The 18,928-nt window shown below is 35.1% G+C and overlaps 1 protein-coding gene across 4 annotated transcripts in view; it reads left to right on the plus strand.

Annotated features, from left to right (window-relative positions):
• The window catches only part of SPOCK3 (SPARC (osteonectin), cwcv and kazal like domains proteoglycan 3), a gene marked incomplete at its 3' end in the record, with an annotated part of 161,759 nt that overhangs the window by 81,297 nt on the left and 61,534 nt on the right, over positions 1-18,928 (plus strand). For 3 of the 4 annotated variants that reach the window (XM_084204346.1, XM_084204343.1, XM_084204344.1), the window contains exon 2: positions 17,066-17,192. The exons of the other annotated variant lie outside the window; for it this stretch is intronic. In XM_084204346.1, coding sequence (XP_084060472.1) covers positions 17,067-17,192 — 126 coding nt within the window. In that variant the 5' untranslated portion in view covers position 17,066. The remainder of the gene's footprint in view (positions 1-17,065; positions 17,193-18,928) is intronic. 4 annotated transcript variants of the gene reach the window in all.

Consider the following 18,928-nt stretch of genomic DNA (forward strand, 5'->3'; position numbering starts at 1 on the left):
TCTGCTCGCTTTGTTTCTTTGTCTTGCTGTTGGTGGCTGGAGGCACGCTCAGTTGTACCATCTCCTAAGAAGCAGTCAGTTAGAAAACTTCTGTTCATAAACTAGATAACAGGAAAGAATGTGACTAGGAAATCTGACTATCTAAAAAAGCTTTGATGGTGGAGTATACAGTTTTTACTAGTACTGGGGGATGTTAATGTACTGTCCTATTTGTAAAAATGGTGTGTCAGCTTTTGTTGTGTTGCTTTAAAATGGTCTTTTTCCTTACAGTATTCCTGAGAATCTACTTTAAAGATGACATTTTTAAAAGCAATATTAGGAAGAATGATGAAGACAGTGGTTTAAATGACTTCTCTACCCTTAACTATGAAGTTGTGATTACAGTCCAGAGCAATGACTCACTGTGTACAACTGTAAACACTGAAATGATACAAAATTATAAGAATCAAATCTTTGACTATTCCTTTATTAAAAAAGGTAGGCAAAGTGAATTGAGGAACAGTTCAATGCCCCTTCCTAAAAATACCTGTTAAGCTTGTAATATGTTTTTATGATGCTTTAAAAATTAGCTGTCAGAATCAGTTTTCAGTGTACTTTATTAGAAAATATTATCAATTCTAAAATAGCTGATGCAAACATTTGTAATCAGTTAATGCTTAATTTGGAGTTTCTTCGTGGCTTGTGTGTTCAGGGATTTGGTTTTTTTTGTTTGTTTGTTTTCCAGCATTACTGAAATACTCTAATACTGGGTAATGGAACACAGTAGAATTTCAGGATGATTGTATATGAAGAGCTCTTTTACAGGTTTAAAAAAATTATTTTGGTTATAATGAGGTGCTTTTATTGCTATCTAGCATCAGTTCTTATGCATTTCATTTTATGCAAAAGTTATTGTTCAGAAGTTGTGTGTATAGGCTCTGAATACATCTGTTGTTTTGCTTATGTACCAGTGGTGGGAAAAGGATGGTGTGTGAAACCAAGTAGGAGTATTGTTCAGGGAATAGAAATCATTTTACTAATTTCCATTTATGTAACACAATACATTTAAGGTTTCCAATGTTGAGAAATACATTAAATGTAGTAGCTGGTGTTTGTCATCATTGAGTGATGTGCATATATTGCTACTTCACAGCAAATTGTATTACTGCTTTTGGGAAACAAAGCTCAGCATGCTAAAGGCATGTCAGGAGTCTCAAAATATTCCTGTATGTTACATGGTCAATTATATAACGGGGTTTTGTGTCTGCCAGCATTTTGATCTTTTGTTTAAAATTGAATGGCAAAACCCTTTTCACGTGTCCAGATTGTCTGAAACAGGTTTGCTTTACAAAATGCTGTTGTCTGCTACAGAATAGAAATATTTTAAGTAGGTGTGTGGCTTTTTTCACAGACTACTTTATCTTTTATATTAGATACTTATTACCCAAAAAAGTTTTTTTTTTTTTTTCATTTTATGCCAAAATCTGTATACGGGGATGCTTACACCACACAAAAACTTTTTAAGAAAAAAGCCTATGCATTTTCTGTATTAGTAGTAGCAATAATAATAGTAATAATAATAATAATGAAAAATTCTTACAATCACAATACAGTTAAGGCTGGATTTAAAGCATCCTGAATCTGTGGGATCCACTGCCCAATTCAGGCACTATCTATCCAGTGGTTTCAAGAGTTGTTTTGGGTTTATTGTACATGCACACAGACTATGATGTGTGGCACTGTAGATGCTGTGTCAGAAATCTCAAAGAAATACTCAAATTCTGTCTAAACAGAACTCCTGAGGGAGGCAAAGAAGAGATTACACCTGAGGAAACCTGTACTCAGAGTAGCTGTGACTCCAGCGTGTTCTGGTTCAATTCCTTTGAGGGATGCTTCTTTCAAATAAAGACCTTCAATGGTACATTTAAACATTGAAGCTCAAGTACACTTTGGGGGTGAAATTTATATAAGTATTTTATAATGGTAGAGTGTGTTTTTTTACAAGACTGCAAAAGCACAAAGCATTCAGAATGTATCCTAATTTTTTAGACTGAGTGTTGCCTGAAGTTGTGGATGCAATAGAAACAGTGCTTACAGTATATCACTTTCCCAATAGACACAGACTTGCAATTCCAGACTGCTCCATAAAGCAACAAAAAGCAAACTAACAAAACCACCCCAAACCAAACTAACAAAATTACACAGAAAAAGAAGCATCAATTCTCTCCTGTGTGCAGGACAACTTTTCTCCACTAACTAATGGGGTAGAAAGGTTAAGAGACTGCTGACCTGCTTCACAGCACCTGTGGATCAAGACATCCAAAGCTATCATCTTGGAGAATATGTATTCATCAATACTTAACTTTTTCACTGTGATTTAAAATTATTTAGTCCCAAGTGTTTTTGAGCATGACTCTGTATGAGACATAATTTTTCTGTTCTGCTTTCTAATTATTATTCGTTCTTCCTTAATTGTAGATTATTTTAGTTCAGAGTCTAAAATAATAACTGTTGTAAAATACAACTTTTTGAATCTTAGAAATAATGCCTCTGGGAAAGATGTTTCATAGAGAAATATACCTATGTGGGCTTTTTCTTGTCAGAGGGTTTCATATGTGTCAACGTTTAAGATAATTATTGTAATTTGGGGATTACTTCATTTCTTGATCAGCTGAAGATCTGGGCACTTAAATGTTTCTGAAAACATTTGCACATCTTGAAGAATGCATTCCCCTAGCCTTTGCCTTCACTATTTGCACATTTATTGCCAATGAATGTTTGTAGTACAAAGATTTGCATACTTATGAAAGCTGAAGTTTTGATCCCTAAATTCAACACAAATTATGTTCCATGCTTTTTCTGTTGGGTTTTCTTTCTAAAGATAACCCCAGACATCATCTCCTCTTTAACCCCAAACTCATTGGTGCAACGAAAAAGCAAATAAGAGAAAAAATTGTCTGAGAGGAGATTTAAGCTGGGGAGTAGGGTCATAAGACTACAGGAAAGTGATATCTTGAGGTTATCAGTGATTGATTTTGCCTATTTGGAGTATGCTACTAGAGTCTCTAAAAGGTAAGAAGGTACAGCCAAGAGCCTCTGAATGCTCTTAGATATCATAAAACAAACATTCATGCTGGGTAGTAGGAGGGAAGGCCTTGCTATTCCCTTATTCACTATTAGAGTGAATGCTGGAGACCTTTATACTATTGAGCTTTCTACCCATACAGTTCTTCCACAGAGAACTCACAATAGTAGCACTTTTAGGATAACTGCAGCTTTTTTTTGTACACATTTGAGATGTCTAGAAAACTGAATTTCTTTCATATTCTAGATGTACACTGATATCTAGAAGTTATATGACATCTTATAACCATTTACGTCAAAGTACAAATGCTGGAGGGTTTTACCTACACTGAAATATTTTTGTCATGCTCTAATTCACCTCTCCTATCTTCAAATTGGAAAACAAGGTAATTTCTGATAGGATCAGTGATTGTTTATATATTCAACTGAGAAGAAAACTAAAAGGGTCATTATGAAGAACTTGGAAAACTTATGCAGCTGCAGTAGTTATAAAAGCAAACAAAACAATGGAAATTTGTAAAGAATGGAGAAGAGGATAGTCTGTAAATGTTAAGAAATCATTTTGAGTAAGATCTCACAATTTATTTAATAGTCCTGTTATCTATGGCCACCTTGATAAATGACACATACCAGGAATAGAAACATTTCTGAGCTGTTGAAAATAGGATCAAAGACCTAAAGAGACATCTGGATGAAGACACTGGAAAATGGGCACTTCACTTAGCACTAACTTAGTAAGAATAACTATGACAAGATTTTATTTCTGTGATCATTGCTCAGTTACTTTAATTTTCTCTCATAATGAAGGAAAGGGGAGACTACATGAGGCAGCAGATTCCAAACACATTTGAAGAACCTGTTTAATTTTGAAAGACACTACTGCCACAGAGCTCTTGGTCCTCATTGTGGTTAAAAGGAAGGTTGAGAAATGTGTGTGTAAAGAGCTAGAGCAATGCTCTAAGCTGGCATGAAGGTAAGACAGTTGATTTTTCTGGCATGTGGCAAACCTGTTCTTCACAATAGAGTTGTAAGTTTTGCCTCTGGTCACTTTACTCCTAAGGTCCTTTTATCTGTTCCTTTTAGCTGTTCCTTTCCATCTTTCCAGCTGCTTTTTACAAGGAGGTTCTCTATTTGATCAGCAGACTGGATACAAGTCCAATTAGAGTCCACAATTTGCTGTCTTACCAAAGTAATTTAGATATCAAAAGACAGTTATTTATATATGCCTGAACCTATAAAGACTGCAATAAAATTAAAAGTTGAGCTAAATTATGAAGTAGGAAAGGAAAAATGCCACTGGAAGAAGTACACTGTCTGCTCTCAGGATTTTTTAAATAAAAAAAGAATCCTTCTTTTCTGCAAACAGATGTTTTCCCAGGAAAATTATGAAATTCTTTTTTTTGCCCCACAGTGGGGACAGAAAGTACCTATTTCCATTTTTCATCTCTCAATAGATTATTTTTTCCTTTTTCCATGTAACCGCAGCATTTTTATCACTCTTACTGCATTGCGACTTTGGGATTTCAAAGCTGAATTTGTGGTTGGTTTTCTAAAGCAAAGTATTTGGAAGCCTGTTCAGCTGTGAGGCTGAGTGGTGAATTTTTTGTTTTGCAGAGTCACGACTTTGCGGATGAAATTAGGCAGCTGAATCGGGATCAATATTGTGTGATGGTATGCAGAGTACCAGGGGTGTCCAGCTGAGGAACCAGCAAGGGCCCCAGTTGTATGAAAATGTAGACCCTCTAGGAATAATTAAGCAGAGGATAAGGTGAAGTCTTAGGTATCTGATTTTTCAGGTTTTCTGAACAGTTGGAAATAGTTTTTGAAATGCTCAGAGAATTTTCCAAATTTTATGTGCTGCAGAACAGACACCAAAGAAGAGCCCTAAAAGTTGAACCGCAGTTCCCTTTGTGTTACCATCCCAGAATATTGATTATTGCTGTTCTGCCTTTTGTAACATGCTTTTGTTTATTTCAGAGTTTCTTTTTTATCATTTTTGTTGTAGTTTTGTTTACTGTTTTTCTCTCTCTTCAAATAACTCTTCTTCATTTTTCTATATTACTTTTCTTCATTACACTACTTCGTGTTTTCACTCAGCATGGCTTATTATTTATGCAATCATATCCAGTAAGAGGTGCTTTATGGAGGCTTGAATGGAAAAGAAACAGATTATGTATTATCCTGTAGGTACCATTTTATGGGACCCACATTAGAGTAATTGAGAAAGGAAGAAAGAAAAAGTAAAGAAGATTCTATACTGCTGATGTTTATGAGCATTAATAGAAAAGGAAAAGTTACTAAAATTGGAACATTACTGACTTCCTAGTGGCAGAGAAAGAAGTTATGTCCAGTTGTTTGCCTATCAGATTATTTTATGGAATCAAGTTGTGTTTGTTTTTTCTTACAGGCATAAGAAACAGACATATTTATGCCAACATAAATAATAAAAGAGAGCTTATGTCATGCTAGGCTAAATAATGTGAAATAACATCACAATAGTTATTAAAACTACTTTTGGCAGTATTATTGACAATTTTTTTTCATTGATCTTCTGGCACACGTATTTCATCATGGATATGTCTGTTTTGTATTAAATTTCCATCTGTAAAATGATCTATTTATATGTGTGAAATATCAGACTAGAAAACCTTACACTTTAAATCTCTCTGATTTTCTTGCCTTGAGCAATAGCACAAATAATCTTTTATGTTTTAAAAATACCTTCATTTATAGGTGGCAATGAAAGTAGCAAAGTTTTGTTTTTAGTTGTTTGGTATATTTCCAATACAGCAATAACTGTACCTATCTCTGTGGCTATAATATGTCTATGACAAAAGCAGATTAATAAGTAAAACAAACCATATATTATTTAAAATTTGAATATTTTCAAGCTGTAAAAATCATCACTTGCAATATATAAAAGAAGCTAATCTGCTTCCTGATTGAGAAGGGAACCTTTTCCCCAGTGAGAGTCACTGTCGATGATCCTTGGATATACTCAGATGTTAAAGAGTACTACAAATTAAAACCAGCATTTAGGGAACATCAGTATTGTGGCAAAATATGGTCAAGGTTTGAAGAACAAGGGCAAACACAAGCAATAGGCAGCCACAATGGAGACTGTGCAGGTGTTGCTTTTTCTTCTAGTGCATTTAGCTGGTGCAGTGCTTTGTTGAACTAGATTTTATGTATTATAAGAGTTTTGCCCTCTTCTCCCATGAAGTTTATCTAAGCAGACTTTGATACTCATTCAGTGAATTTCTGCATATTTGGCAGTTTGGGTGACCTCAGTGAACAGAGCTGTTGCACAGTGAGTGTGTAATAGAACTGGTACTCATTGATGGTTTGGACTTACTGTGTCATGCATGGATGTCATTGCCTAGGCAGGCTCTGCCCTAAGCTAGCTGTGTGAGAGATCTGAGGAGAAGCACTCCCAACCTGAACTTAGCCTTCAGTGGTAAGCAAGGAGAAAAAATAAAAAGGAAAAGTTTTATGTTCTTTCAATATAAAAGAATATCAATAGAATGAGTTAGTATATTGCAGATGGCTAATTGTTCGACAACCTATTTTTGCTCTTTTATCATCTTATTATGCACTTGTTGCTATATGTTTTATCTGAGCAGACCTCTACATGATGAAAGCTTGTCAGCTTTATCTTCCCATTTTCTGATGTTATCAGACATAATTCTTAAACTCATAAGACATCATGCTGGCAGAAAACATAATATCAAGCTGAAAAGCCTTTCTGTCTCTTTTTTGTTTGTTTTTTCTCCTTTCCTCTCCCTCTGCAGGGGTGAGAAAATCAGTGCTGATAGGTGCTCTTCCATCTATCTAAGGAGCACTTGGAAGATTGCAGTACAGTAAGCTGACAGTTGTCTACATGATCTAAAGGAACTCTCTCTTTCAGAGACATGCCATAGCTATTAACCAGTGCCAGAATACAGAACTTTTATGAGGTACTGATTCACAGACATAGATATTTCTCTTAAAAACTCATGAACTGTAAAACAGAGCTCTTTTAGCACCTGATTAACAACACCATCTAAAAACATCACAGCCTTTGTCAGAAGTGACCTAGAGTAAACACAATAGCAAAACTAGTTTGAGATAGTAGCTCTTTAGTTTTAATTTAAATACCATATAGATGGTACTTGCAATCCTGAGCACCATTGCATAACAATTTTCTGTCACTTTGTGCTGTATCTTACAATCTGTTACCACAGACGTGTTATTATCTTTATGTTTTTGAAATTATTTTGGCTGTAGAATTAAGGGCAAAAAATCCTAGCACTAGAATTATCAAGACAGCTGGCCTATTTCAAGCCTGGTTCGTAGAATGGTTTGGGTTGGAAGGAACCTTAAAATCAGGTAGTAAACCCCCCCTGCAATGGACAGAAACATCTTCCACTAGAGCAGGTTTGTTAAAGCCCCCTTCAGCCTAGCCTTGAACTCCTCCAGGGAAGGCCATCCACAACTTCTCTAGGCAGCCTGTTCCAGTGCCTCACCACCCTCACAGTGAGGAATTTCTTTCTGTATCTGGTCTAAACCTAACTTCTTTCAGTGTAAAGACATTACCACTTGTCCTGTTCCTACATGCCCCTGTATTGCTCCTCAGCACCAGGCAGTTGATAATACACAGAGAGGTGTATTATGTCTATCTGTGGTTTTCTTGTTTAGCAGAATTATTCTTGATTTAGATAGAGTATGAGTCCAGTTCAAAGTTGTTTAATGTAAATGGGTGTCCAGGGTAGGTAGAATTATCCCTCACAGTGCCTGTAATATAGCAGTTTAAAGTAAAAAAGCCCACTTTTACTGTTTAAGCAAATGAGTTGTGGTACTTTTGGAGGAGGGGAGAACAATAAATTAAACCTGGCAGGTTTAAGAAGCTGAGCTGTAGGTGGTGGATGCAGCATCAACCACACAGATGGACACACTGATGAATGGAGTTAAATACTGTACATTAAAAGCTGAAGCAGGAGTTGGGTAGCAGGGAAGTATCACTTGCTCCAAAGCTGTGGTAAAGAGCAAAGAACATTTGTTAAAATTGATGGCTGCAAGGTTTTGTGCCGTACTATGAAGCCACCCTGAGTAACTAATGCAATTAAGGGATATTCAGATCCCTGAACATGAATAATTTGAATGTATTCTTTGTAGAAGTGGCTTATTATTACACCTCACAGGTGTAAGGAAAAGCTCAGAATTGTTAAATAGATTCTGGAGAGACCTATAGTTATGTATGTCCCTGCATAGGTTTTTCAATTTTGGTTCAAAGTATGTTTCTTTAGTTGCCTTCTATATTTACTCTTCAGATAGAAAAAAACCCCAAACATATTCTTTTGAAATTGATCAATGACTGATATTTTCTACCTGTAATCCTACCTAAAGAGTTTAGTATAAGGATAAATTTAAGTCATTGACAGAGCAGATATATGTTGATAATATTAAAGGAAGAAAATGGAAATCCTTCTTTCAGATATTGATTGCTGTGATGCTTGTAAATGGGTTTTTCTTCCTTCTTTTCTGTCTTTATTTTTAAGCAGACACTGTGACTGATCCTGGATGAGGGAAGAAAGAGCTGCGAGCGTGGGCAGCAGGGGTGCAACTTGCACTTGCCAGGCAATGAGAAAGATAGATTGAATGGGAATTACTCTGCAGGGGTCTGAATCTGATGAGTGGAATGTCAATTTATTCTTATAGTGGTGAAAGAACATTTTTGTGGCAGCCGGTGTTTTGAGCCAATAGGAAAAGTAGCTATTTTCTAGTGAAAATTTTTCTGTAATTATGTTCAACATAGAATAGTGAGTGTTTTAGAAGTAGACATCCTCATAGTAATATTAATCAAAATATTGTTACTATTTGTCTACTTTGGGTTGTAGAAGTGATTATTAGTTATTTGACTGTTTAATTTATTTCAATTTGGTTTTTATGTTTAAATTATTTTTATTCCCTCATTTTTTATGAAGCAGAAGCATTAAGCTACTCTCTAATGAAAACTGTGCCTTTAAGTGGACTGTAAAATGAAGGTAACAGAAAGCATCATATTATGCAAAACAGATTCTGAATTAATAACTTTGAATTCTCTCTCAATTATAGATATATAATCATTGAAGAAGTTAAACCATTACCCTACCTTGCTGTTTTGCAATTGCTAAACATGCTGATACATAGGAACCCCATTTAAGTGATTATAATCAAATGAAATTATTACACTTTTATTACTACTAAAGAATTTTGGATTCCCTGTTCAGCAAACTACTAAGTTTGCTGAACAGGGAATCCAAAATTATTACATTTCTATTACTACTAGGGAATTTTGGATTCCCTGTTCAGCAAACTACTAAGAATTTAACATGTGAAACCATACTCTGGTTGTTAGACATATTTCTTAAAATTACGTCTATTGACTAAAGAGAACAATTTGCTGTATTAAAAGAAAGGTTTCTGCCATATTAAACAATGTGTAAAAGAAGAAAGAGTTTACTTTTGCTTCTGTGTTATCTGTTTTAGAAAACATTGAAAAATGTCTGCTTTCCTTTGGAACACAAATTGATGTCTTTTTCCAGTACAAGTATTACATACTGAATATATTTATATTCAAAGAGGTAAACACTGCAAGGCAGAGTACACACACAAAATGTATATAATATTCTATCTTTGCAAAGTAGAAAATGATAGGTTTGAAATGTGTTCAGTAATTCTTTTGGCTTTGTAAAATGAAAGCAGTTCTGGGAAAAGGTAATAAATATCTCTAAGAAATTATTAAAACACTGCATTACTACAAGGTCAGGCACCTAGATTAGCATAAAAAGCACTTATGAAAGACATTTGCATATCTTGGTGATCAAAAGGTGAAGTCTGAGTTCATAAGTTAATATACACTATTAAAAATCTTTCTAAAATAATACATAATTGCTTTACCAAAGTGGGGGGCGTGTGTGTATGAATCTCAATTTCTTTTTTAATATTGCTTATTTATATGTTATATCAACTAAAATGTGTATTAAATTTTTTGAGGCTTCAGTTCTGGAATGACTTAAAATTGTGAGCATCCCATGTAGTCACTGAAGCTATTGAAATCTTTGCAACTTTCTTTCCCTCAGTTTGATTTGTGAAAAATGTAAATATTGATTATTAGTGAGATATGTCATAGATTGTATAAGACTTTATAGATGAAAATAAAGCCTTTTATATATCTTTCATTTTATTTTAATGACACTTAAGTAACTTTGTAAGTTAGGAGATTCTTAGTTTCTTACCATCCATTGAATGAGTAAAAATGCATATATCCACTGAAAGGAAAGAAGTCATATTTAGGTCAGTTCTTATATGAACTACAGGAAGTCCTCTAAAAGATTGAATTAGGAAAAACAGTAGGTGAGTTGATAAGCTTAAAAATTATGAAGTCAATGGTAATTTTGTATGATCTCTAATATGTGAAAGCAGTATCTAGTAAAGGAAGCATCTTTATCATTCAAATGATGATACATTTTCATACAGTATCAAAACAATTGAAAGACCTTTCTCTGTAGCTTTAGTGTTCTCCAGCTCCTACATTGGAGGCCAAAATAGCTGTGCTGAAGAGCCAAATTAGACATCCTGTGATAGGTGGATCATTCTGCCATGTGTAAACATCTGCTTCATCCAAGGTTTCCTTCCAGCCTATGCTTAACTTGTGAAGCTATTTTTGTAATCTTTGCTTTCTGGACCACTTTATTAAAGTAGTTTCTACAGGGCACAAAGGCTCTGTAGGCAGCATAGATGCTACCTAAAAGTAAAAAATTATTTATTGTCCTCTGGGCACAATATTTAGCTAGGACTAATTTGCTATTAGACTCTATTGATGATGCTCTCCACCTCTTTCCAGATCCTCAGTGGGTTTTTGCTGTCCACACAGTTCAAGTGTAACGTGTTGACTTCCATGGGTCATTGAAATGGACTGATCCTCAGTATTGTTTAAACTTCTGTCTCTGGTTTTGCTTTTATGATTTTATGACTCTTCATATTTGTGATTTGTTTTCCTACCACTCCTGACTGACCTTGTTCAACAATCTTTGTTCTGTCTGCAGTTTCACCTTTCTTACATTGCATAGTTCCACACTACTTAATTTCTGATACTTCTTCCTCATAATTTTGTAGTTTTCTCAGTAGTGTGTGCCAAGGTTATTCACCTATGCCATATTAAAACCTCAGTCCTTAGGAGGAAGGAAGGCTAACTCACTCCTGGGATTTGTAAAGTAGGTAAGAGTAAAAGGCAAAACATTCACAGAAGTCATACTGCAAATGAAAGTGCTTGGTAAAAATGGTAAATGCTAATTTGTTTAGTAGTCTTATTATCTAGGTATTGTTTATACAAATGTGCCTTGCTTGTTTTTCTTGGTGTAATTTTATCGATCTGCTAATTTTAACCGGTATTGTGATAGAGTTATTACAGATGGTAAGGGTCAACTTGCACCTCTGTCTTTAGAAAAAATCTGAGTGCATGGTTTCTGTGACAGAAAACAAGGTCTGTTATATACAGGATTGCTTTCCACATCTCTGGCATTTGCTAATCAAAATCTGCTTCAGCTATACGGATCTGATCATTTCTAGTTAAATGTATAGGAAATGCATGGAACCATGTCAGATCTGTAGTAGGCATATCCATAAATAATGTTGGACAGGAAATTCCACCTGAATGGGTCCCGGTAAGCTTGCAGATGACACCAAGCTGTGTGGTGCTGTTGACACGCCTTGAGGACTGGGTGCCATCCAGAGGGTCCTGGACAAACTCCAGAAGTGGGCCCATGGGAATCTCATGAGATTTAACAAGGCCAAGTGCACCTGGGTCAGGGGAACCCTCGAAATCAATGCAGGCAGGGGGATGGACAGATGGAGAGCAGCCCTGCCCAGAAGGATTTGGGGATGCTGGGCATGAGCTGGCAATGTGCACTCTCAGCCCAGAAATCCAGCTGTGTCCTGGGCTGCATCCAAAGCAGCATGGCCAGTGGTTGAGGGAGGTGATTCTCTTCCTTCACTCCATTCTTGTTGGATCCCACATGTAGGGCTACATCCAGCTGTGGGGCCTCCAACATAAGAAGGATGTGGATGGGATGGAGCAGATTCAGAGGAGGGCTGCAAAGACAGTCGGAGGGCTGGAGCACCTCTCTGGTAGAGACAGGCTGAGAGAGGTGGGAGTTTTTCAGCCCAGAGAAGAGAAGGCTTCCTTCTCTGGGGAGACCCTAGAGGGGCCTGCAAGAGGTCTGGAGAGGGTCTTTCTACGAGGGCTTTTAGTGAGGGGACTGAAAAATAGTAGGTTTAGATTATTTACTAGCAAAGAATTGTGAGGGTAGTGAGGCACTGGAACAGGTTGCCACAACAGAGCAGTTGTGGATATTCCATCTCTGACAATGTTCAAGGCCAGCCTGGATGGGGCTCTGAGCAACCTGCTGTAGGTAAGGTGTCCCTGGCCATTGCAGGGGGATTGGAATCAAATAATCTTTAAGGTTCGTTCTTTCAAACCTAAAACGTTCTATGATCCTATGATTTCTGTCTTGGGGTGCAGTCTTTGTATTTTTGGCTTATGAAAATAGTACATTTGCTGACTCATTCAGACTACACTAAGATTGGTCCTCAATAAATGCAAATGTCTTACCAACTATGTTAATTTGTAAATTGCTAAAATTGCTAAAATATGTTTTATTTTGATTTCCACATTAATCTTACTAATTTTTGTTCTATTTATCTCAGTTTAATTCAGTTGTTGTTGGTTTATTCAGATGGATTTTTCTTCTATTTGTTAGGAGTAGTGCAAGGTAAAGAAACAAGTGAAAATAATATAGTCAAAAAGACTGGCAGTAATGAATTGAGAGGTTTTTGACATTTGAAAGAAACATCTTAGTAGTATATTGACAGCTATGGTTTTCTTCCAAGAGGCTTCAACATGAAAAGGCAGCTTAGAAGGAAATTCAGGCAACTCTAAAGAAAGCAATTTAGATTTTATGATACAAGTGATTTTTCTGATTATGTTAATCTTACCCAGACTGATTGTGTCCCCCAAAGGCCATGGCAAAACATAATCAGGCAGACTCTCTAAATTGGGATGACTCTAAAATCTCCTAAAGATGCAAATGTAGTTATCAGAAGAGAATTGCAAGAGTTCTTTCAAAGATTAGTTTTCTGTAACTCAGAATTTTTCCACCAGTTTTGGAAAAAATGTGTTTGAAGATTATTAAGTTTCACTATAAAATAACATTTTTCAATTGAATTTGGCACTCATGCATTATATAAATATTGCCAAAGAGTTGCTTGAAGCTAAATTTTAAACAGGTTACATTAAGTATGCTCAAAGTATTTGCAGGCACAATCACTGTGTATACAGGAAGGTAAGTTTATGTATGCAAACAGGTACATAGGCTAGACTAATTGGGCAGATTGGCTAATTATGTTTCTAGGCAGGCATGCACAGTTTGGTGTATGCAAATTAATGCAATCAGAAGCATTGCTGGTAAATTAGGCCCTAATATTTAATTTTACCCTTTGGGTGTCAACAATATCAGATAAGGTGGAGCTTACATTCAGTAATAGTTATTTTGTTATGAGACAGGTACCAAAGCCTTTTCAGGAAATTTTTGGTGGAAGAGGTTGACTTTCTCATGGCATCATATATTTAATGTGACAACAGACTAACAAGTGCAAGAACATTTATAGTGATTGCAGTAGAATTGCAAAATTAAATGACAAAATTTTATTAGCTGTAAGTTGCAGTGATCAGGGTCTTCTTCTTGCATATTGAATTATAATAAATACAAGGAACAAAATAGTGATTTATTCAAGTGAAATAACTGCCTTGTTTGCTATTTTTTTTCATGTAGTAACATTTTAAAATGTAAATATATATTGCTTTATCTACATAGCTCACGTAAGTAATAACCAGTTATATATGTTATAATTTTGTACCTATTTCAGGATATTGTTGGCATACATCAATGATCATATCTTGAGATAATTTTATCATAACAGTAGTTTCTCAGTTATTTCCATGTCAATAGTTTATGTGTGTGACCATTGGCTAGCTGTAAAAAACATAACTCCCAACACCTGGTTAAAAGGAATAGTCAACAGAAACAAATCTGATGTAATTAAATAATGATGAAAGGAAAAGTTTAAGTACATAAGTACTTAAATGCATTATTCAGGTATTTTATGAAATGGGTGTATCTACCATAACTAGCATTAAAAATATTTTTAATTGACTTTTCATATTTGCCTGTAAGTGACTGACAGTCAAAAACAGCTCTTCAGTAGCTTTGATAATGCAGTCCACTTTCAGCATCATTGTGCTAAAGCTTTAAATAGATATCCATACAAACCATTCCCATGACCATGCCTCTGGATTGATACCTTCAAAGTATCATTTTTTATCATTTCTTTATCATTGTGCCTTTCATTACAATTTTTGAAAAATACAGATTTTTCTGTTGTTTACAAAAATATTATTAGTTATATAGAAGCCAGTTTTGGTAACAGTGATCTGCTGAAGGTCTCAGAGGAGTTCTGTGTAAAAGAGGAAATTTGACACTCTTCAGCTTCAATGAGTGCCCTGGGACAGTTTGCATTTAAAAGCCTAACAAAGCAGAGTTTAGTTGAGGAAGGTAATTTATTTGACTATATCAAATATTTTCTGTTTTCTTCGTGCCTCTCTGCTCATCACAGATCTGCAATTTCTGCCTTCTGAGCTTGTTCTAGTTTCCATTGTCCTTGCAATCCCTTCTGAGACACCTCTTTTCCTTCAGGTGATTTTACTTCTCTTCATCTAAAAGGAGGGCTTTTTTTCCCTTTTTCTGTCTTTTCTTGTCTTCATCAAGAGCATGCACAAGTGTGTGATATATATACAAAAAGACTAAGCACCACTAGTCCTTTCTTTAATTTATTTTAGGCATCTACACCAAGTCCCCTTGTGTGTTGCACAAATTCTGCTTCCAGTCTGTTTTTTGCTGACGTCAATGAGCTTCTCTCTGTTGATGTCTGGAACTTCTGCAATTTCTTTGTACAGCTTCTACAATTTATTTGTATTTTAAAGTTACTGTATCTCTGATAAACAGAAATTGCATCAGGTTGATAGTTGGGATACTGGTCCTGTCAGTAGCCTCAGGCTACTGGGACACTTCTGGATAATTGTGAACTATAAAAGTAACAAGAAGTTAGAGAAAGATGCAGCCATCTGTATAATCTAATGATGCTGGATCTCATGTGGATGATTGGAAAGCTCTCAGTCAAGTGAAAGGAGCAGCAATAGTCTAATGATTACTATGTATTGTACATAATCAAAGACACAGTTTGGGGTTTTTTTTCTATAATAGAAACGAGATGATTTTTGCTTTGTCTTCAAATTGTGCAACTCATCAGAAAGGATTGTTACTTGTTAATTAAGGTGGTACATTAGAATTGTTTCCTTTTTAGCGCTTCCTGGTAGGCATAAAAACTTCCTGCATTGATATTTTATTATTCATTATGCTACATAGATATGAAGCTATTTCTGGCTTTTTCAATAGTAACTGACACCTTCTGTGTACAGCATCTCAGCTTCTTGTTTACACTGTAAAAAATCTGTGCAGTTCAAAATTTCTTTACACAGCATAAGCTGAATGCAAACACCTATGATTCCTGCAATTTTTTCTTTGTTTTTGTTTGTTTGTTTTTTTTTTTTTTGTTGTTGTTGTTGTTTTGTTTTGTTTTTTGTCTAAAAGACCACATTTATAGCTAAAATTATTCACATAAGCATTGGTATGGCTTGGAAAAGGGCTTTTAGTTTTTGTCATCACCAGTTTACTGTTAGGTATGTGCTTTTAGCCTTTCACTCTGCTGATTATAAAACTAGAGGATGAGCAGTTTATTTTCTCATATTTCTTTTTATTACTCCAGACAAGTTCTTCTCAAACAGTGATTCATTACTAGCAAGACAGTTGTTGATTATCTGTAAGTGAAAGAGTTCTCTGAGAGTTCTGGTCCATGAAAGAATATTTGATTTGAGATTTTATTTTTGAATATTTGTGTGTGTCCTGATAAGTCAGTTCTTTATTCTAAGTGTAATCAATTTTAGGTTCCTCATTAAGATCCCAAAGAAAAAAAAACCAAAAACAGTATAAAAACCATGCGCTGTTGTTTATCTTTTTTTTATTTAAAAGTAGTAACTTCTTCATGTATTTTAAGGTCATAAAGGAGCTGTTTCATGATACAGTGGCTGCTAAATGCTTTCATAGTTGAAAAAAAAAATGGAAAAATTAATGGATAAAAATTAATTGAAAGCTACAGAGAAAAAGCATGTTTGTCTGAAGATGGCCATATACCACAAACTGAAAGCTATAAAAGTATTGTGAAGAAGCATCAGTAAGTTTATTCTGAGCCAGCATAGCCTCTTCCTAAGTTGAAATAATCCATCTAGCTCTGTGTATGTTTATATGATTGTGTAGATTGATTCTATGCTCCAGTGGATTAACTTGTTCCTTTCCCTTTGGACTATATATTGAGTGTTGACTGAATTTTGCAAATTACAGACAGTGAAAGACATGTTCAAAGAGGGGTAAACAGTATGACCCCCTCCCTGTTTCTCTAGAAGTATTTATGATTCAGCTCTCTAAAACCTAAATGCTGCCTCCTAAAATACCAGTATTGATACAATAGTTCTATTCATACTGTTCAATAACAAAAAGAGTGTCACAAAATTCCGACATCTTTCACTGATCAATAAATGTAACAGTCCCCAAAGCATCATCTAAATCACCTTTTTCTACTCATATGTCTTAGAAAGTGAAATAACATGCAGGCATCAAGTATCAGTACAGTGAGTAAAGTACAAAGATGAAGAAGTTTATGCCAAAGACATTGGCAGCCCTTTATGTATAAGAAAACTTTATGGTTCAAATTATGTATGGCTTACTGTTTGTAAAGGCTCATTAAAATACCCTGAATATGTTCTATTTTCAATACTGCTTATCAGAATTACATACTTTTTGTTTACTTACAGTATGAAAGAGGCTGGTTTAGGCCATAAACAGTGGAGGGGTGGTCCCATTTCATCAAACTGCAAGCAGTGTCCAGTAGTTTATACCAATCCTGTTTGTGGATCAGATGGTCACACATATTCTTCTCAGGTAAGAATTGAATAAAGAACTAAATTAATCTTTCATTGTTCTGGTCAATTCCAGCTCTTGGAAAATAAAATAATGTATTGTAACACAAACTATTTATTTGATATTTTTTTGCTTTGGCTTAAGTATGTGTTACAGAATGCAACCTGCAAGAATTCCAGTATTTTGCATGATGTAAAAGCAAAATGGTAGCAAACCCTAAGCAGCATAAACCAGTAATACCTGGAGCAGCAGAGTGTAGGAGTGCTCCACAATGTAACAGAGCACATTGAGTGCTCTGCTGTGTGACAAAACACCATGGCCAGGTTTTGAGTAACCAAAAAGTGTTGGGTGTCCCCAGCTGGGGGTAGAATAGGGACCTGGTAAGTCAGATTTTCCAGCTGAGCATTGAAGGTATGCTACAAATTCTAGGCACTTAGACATGTATGTAACATACCCAGAAAAAAGGAGTAATAATGCAAGGGATTGTTGAATGTCTTTCCTTGCAACAGTGTATTATGAGTTTTAAGATCATAATCAAATCTTCCTTTTCTAGTCTCCTGTCTTTTCTCTCATATATATTTAGAGATAAAATAATAATTTTAAACGTTGCCATCAGTTTATCCAGTCTTGTTTGGATGAAATATTTTATGCTGCTGATGCTGAAGTCCAAAAATCCTGGGACTGCATTATTACAGTGCAGAGGTGAAATTGTGACATGGAGGGACTTCATAATGCTGAAAATAGATTAATTTATTTAGCATCATTCATTAAAACTTTGAGCAGAAGACTGCTCAGTCAATATTTACAACTGAGTCCTGTTTAATAGAAAAAAGTCTTGATAAACCCATTTTTCTCAGAAACAGAATGTAGTTCAGTAGTGTGAAAGGAATTAGTGTATTCTGTCTTACTGACAGTGTGTCCTTACACTAACACATTGTTTCATTAGTAGATAATATCCAGTGCTTCAAGAGAAGTATAATAATAGATTAAATGGATGGAGATGTAAAAGCTCTGTGTTTGTTACTTACGAAGAAAAAAATCCATATTGCATTTTAAGCAAAGTACTTTAAGGATATTTCCTAGTATCTAAAGGCTTTTAGAGTTTCCATAATTTTTTGTTTGTTTTTTACATAATCACAAATTAGTCACATCTGAAGTTTACACATCTGTAGTCACTTGTAAAGTTTACAAAAAAGAATTCGTTTCCAGGAGGGACTGGACGTTGGATTGAGCACCAAGTGTCTTCTCCTAGGATATTTTATTCTTGATAATCTAAAACCATCAGAATTAACAAGTATTTCCTAAGCCCTGACAATGCTTAGGCTCTTATCCTAAATGTTGTATTAGAAAATGTTTTTCCTACTAACTTGAATATTTAATTATAGGGATTTGGTGTAGAACCCTAATTTTCCTTTACAGAAAGCACTTAAAAATTTTCTAATGCATACACCAACTTATCCGAGGCCCTACAAATGAATTCTGGACACTTTGGCACAGCTAAAAAATGCTTCCTTTCATTGACACTATGACTTTAATTTAGGAATTTGAAAGTATTCTGATTTTCATTAACTGTAATCTCTTGCTTATGTTTTTTTATGAGCTAAAAGTGTGCTGGCATCTTACTAGACATTAGGTGATGCTGTCATTTAGTATTTACTTTGCCTTGCCATTCAAAGGTTCAGGCAGTCTTTAAGTCTCAAGTCCAGGCTGCACACAGATATAATACAGTTGGTAGTCTCTACAATTTTGCAATTTAA

The sequence above is a fragment of the Fringilla coelebs genome (assembly GCF_963513975.1).
Source record: "Fringilla coelebs genome assembly, chromosome: 4".
Classification (NCBI taxonomy): domain Eukaryota; kingdom Metazoa; phylum Chordata; class Aves; order Passeriformes; family Fringillidae; genus Fringilla; species Fringilla coelebs.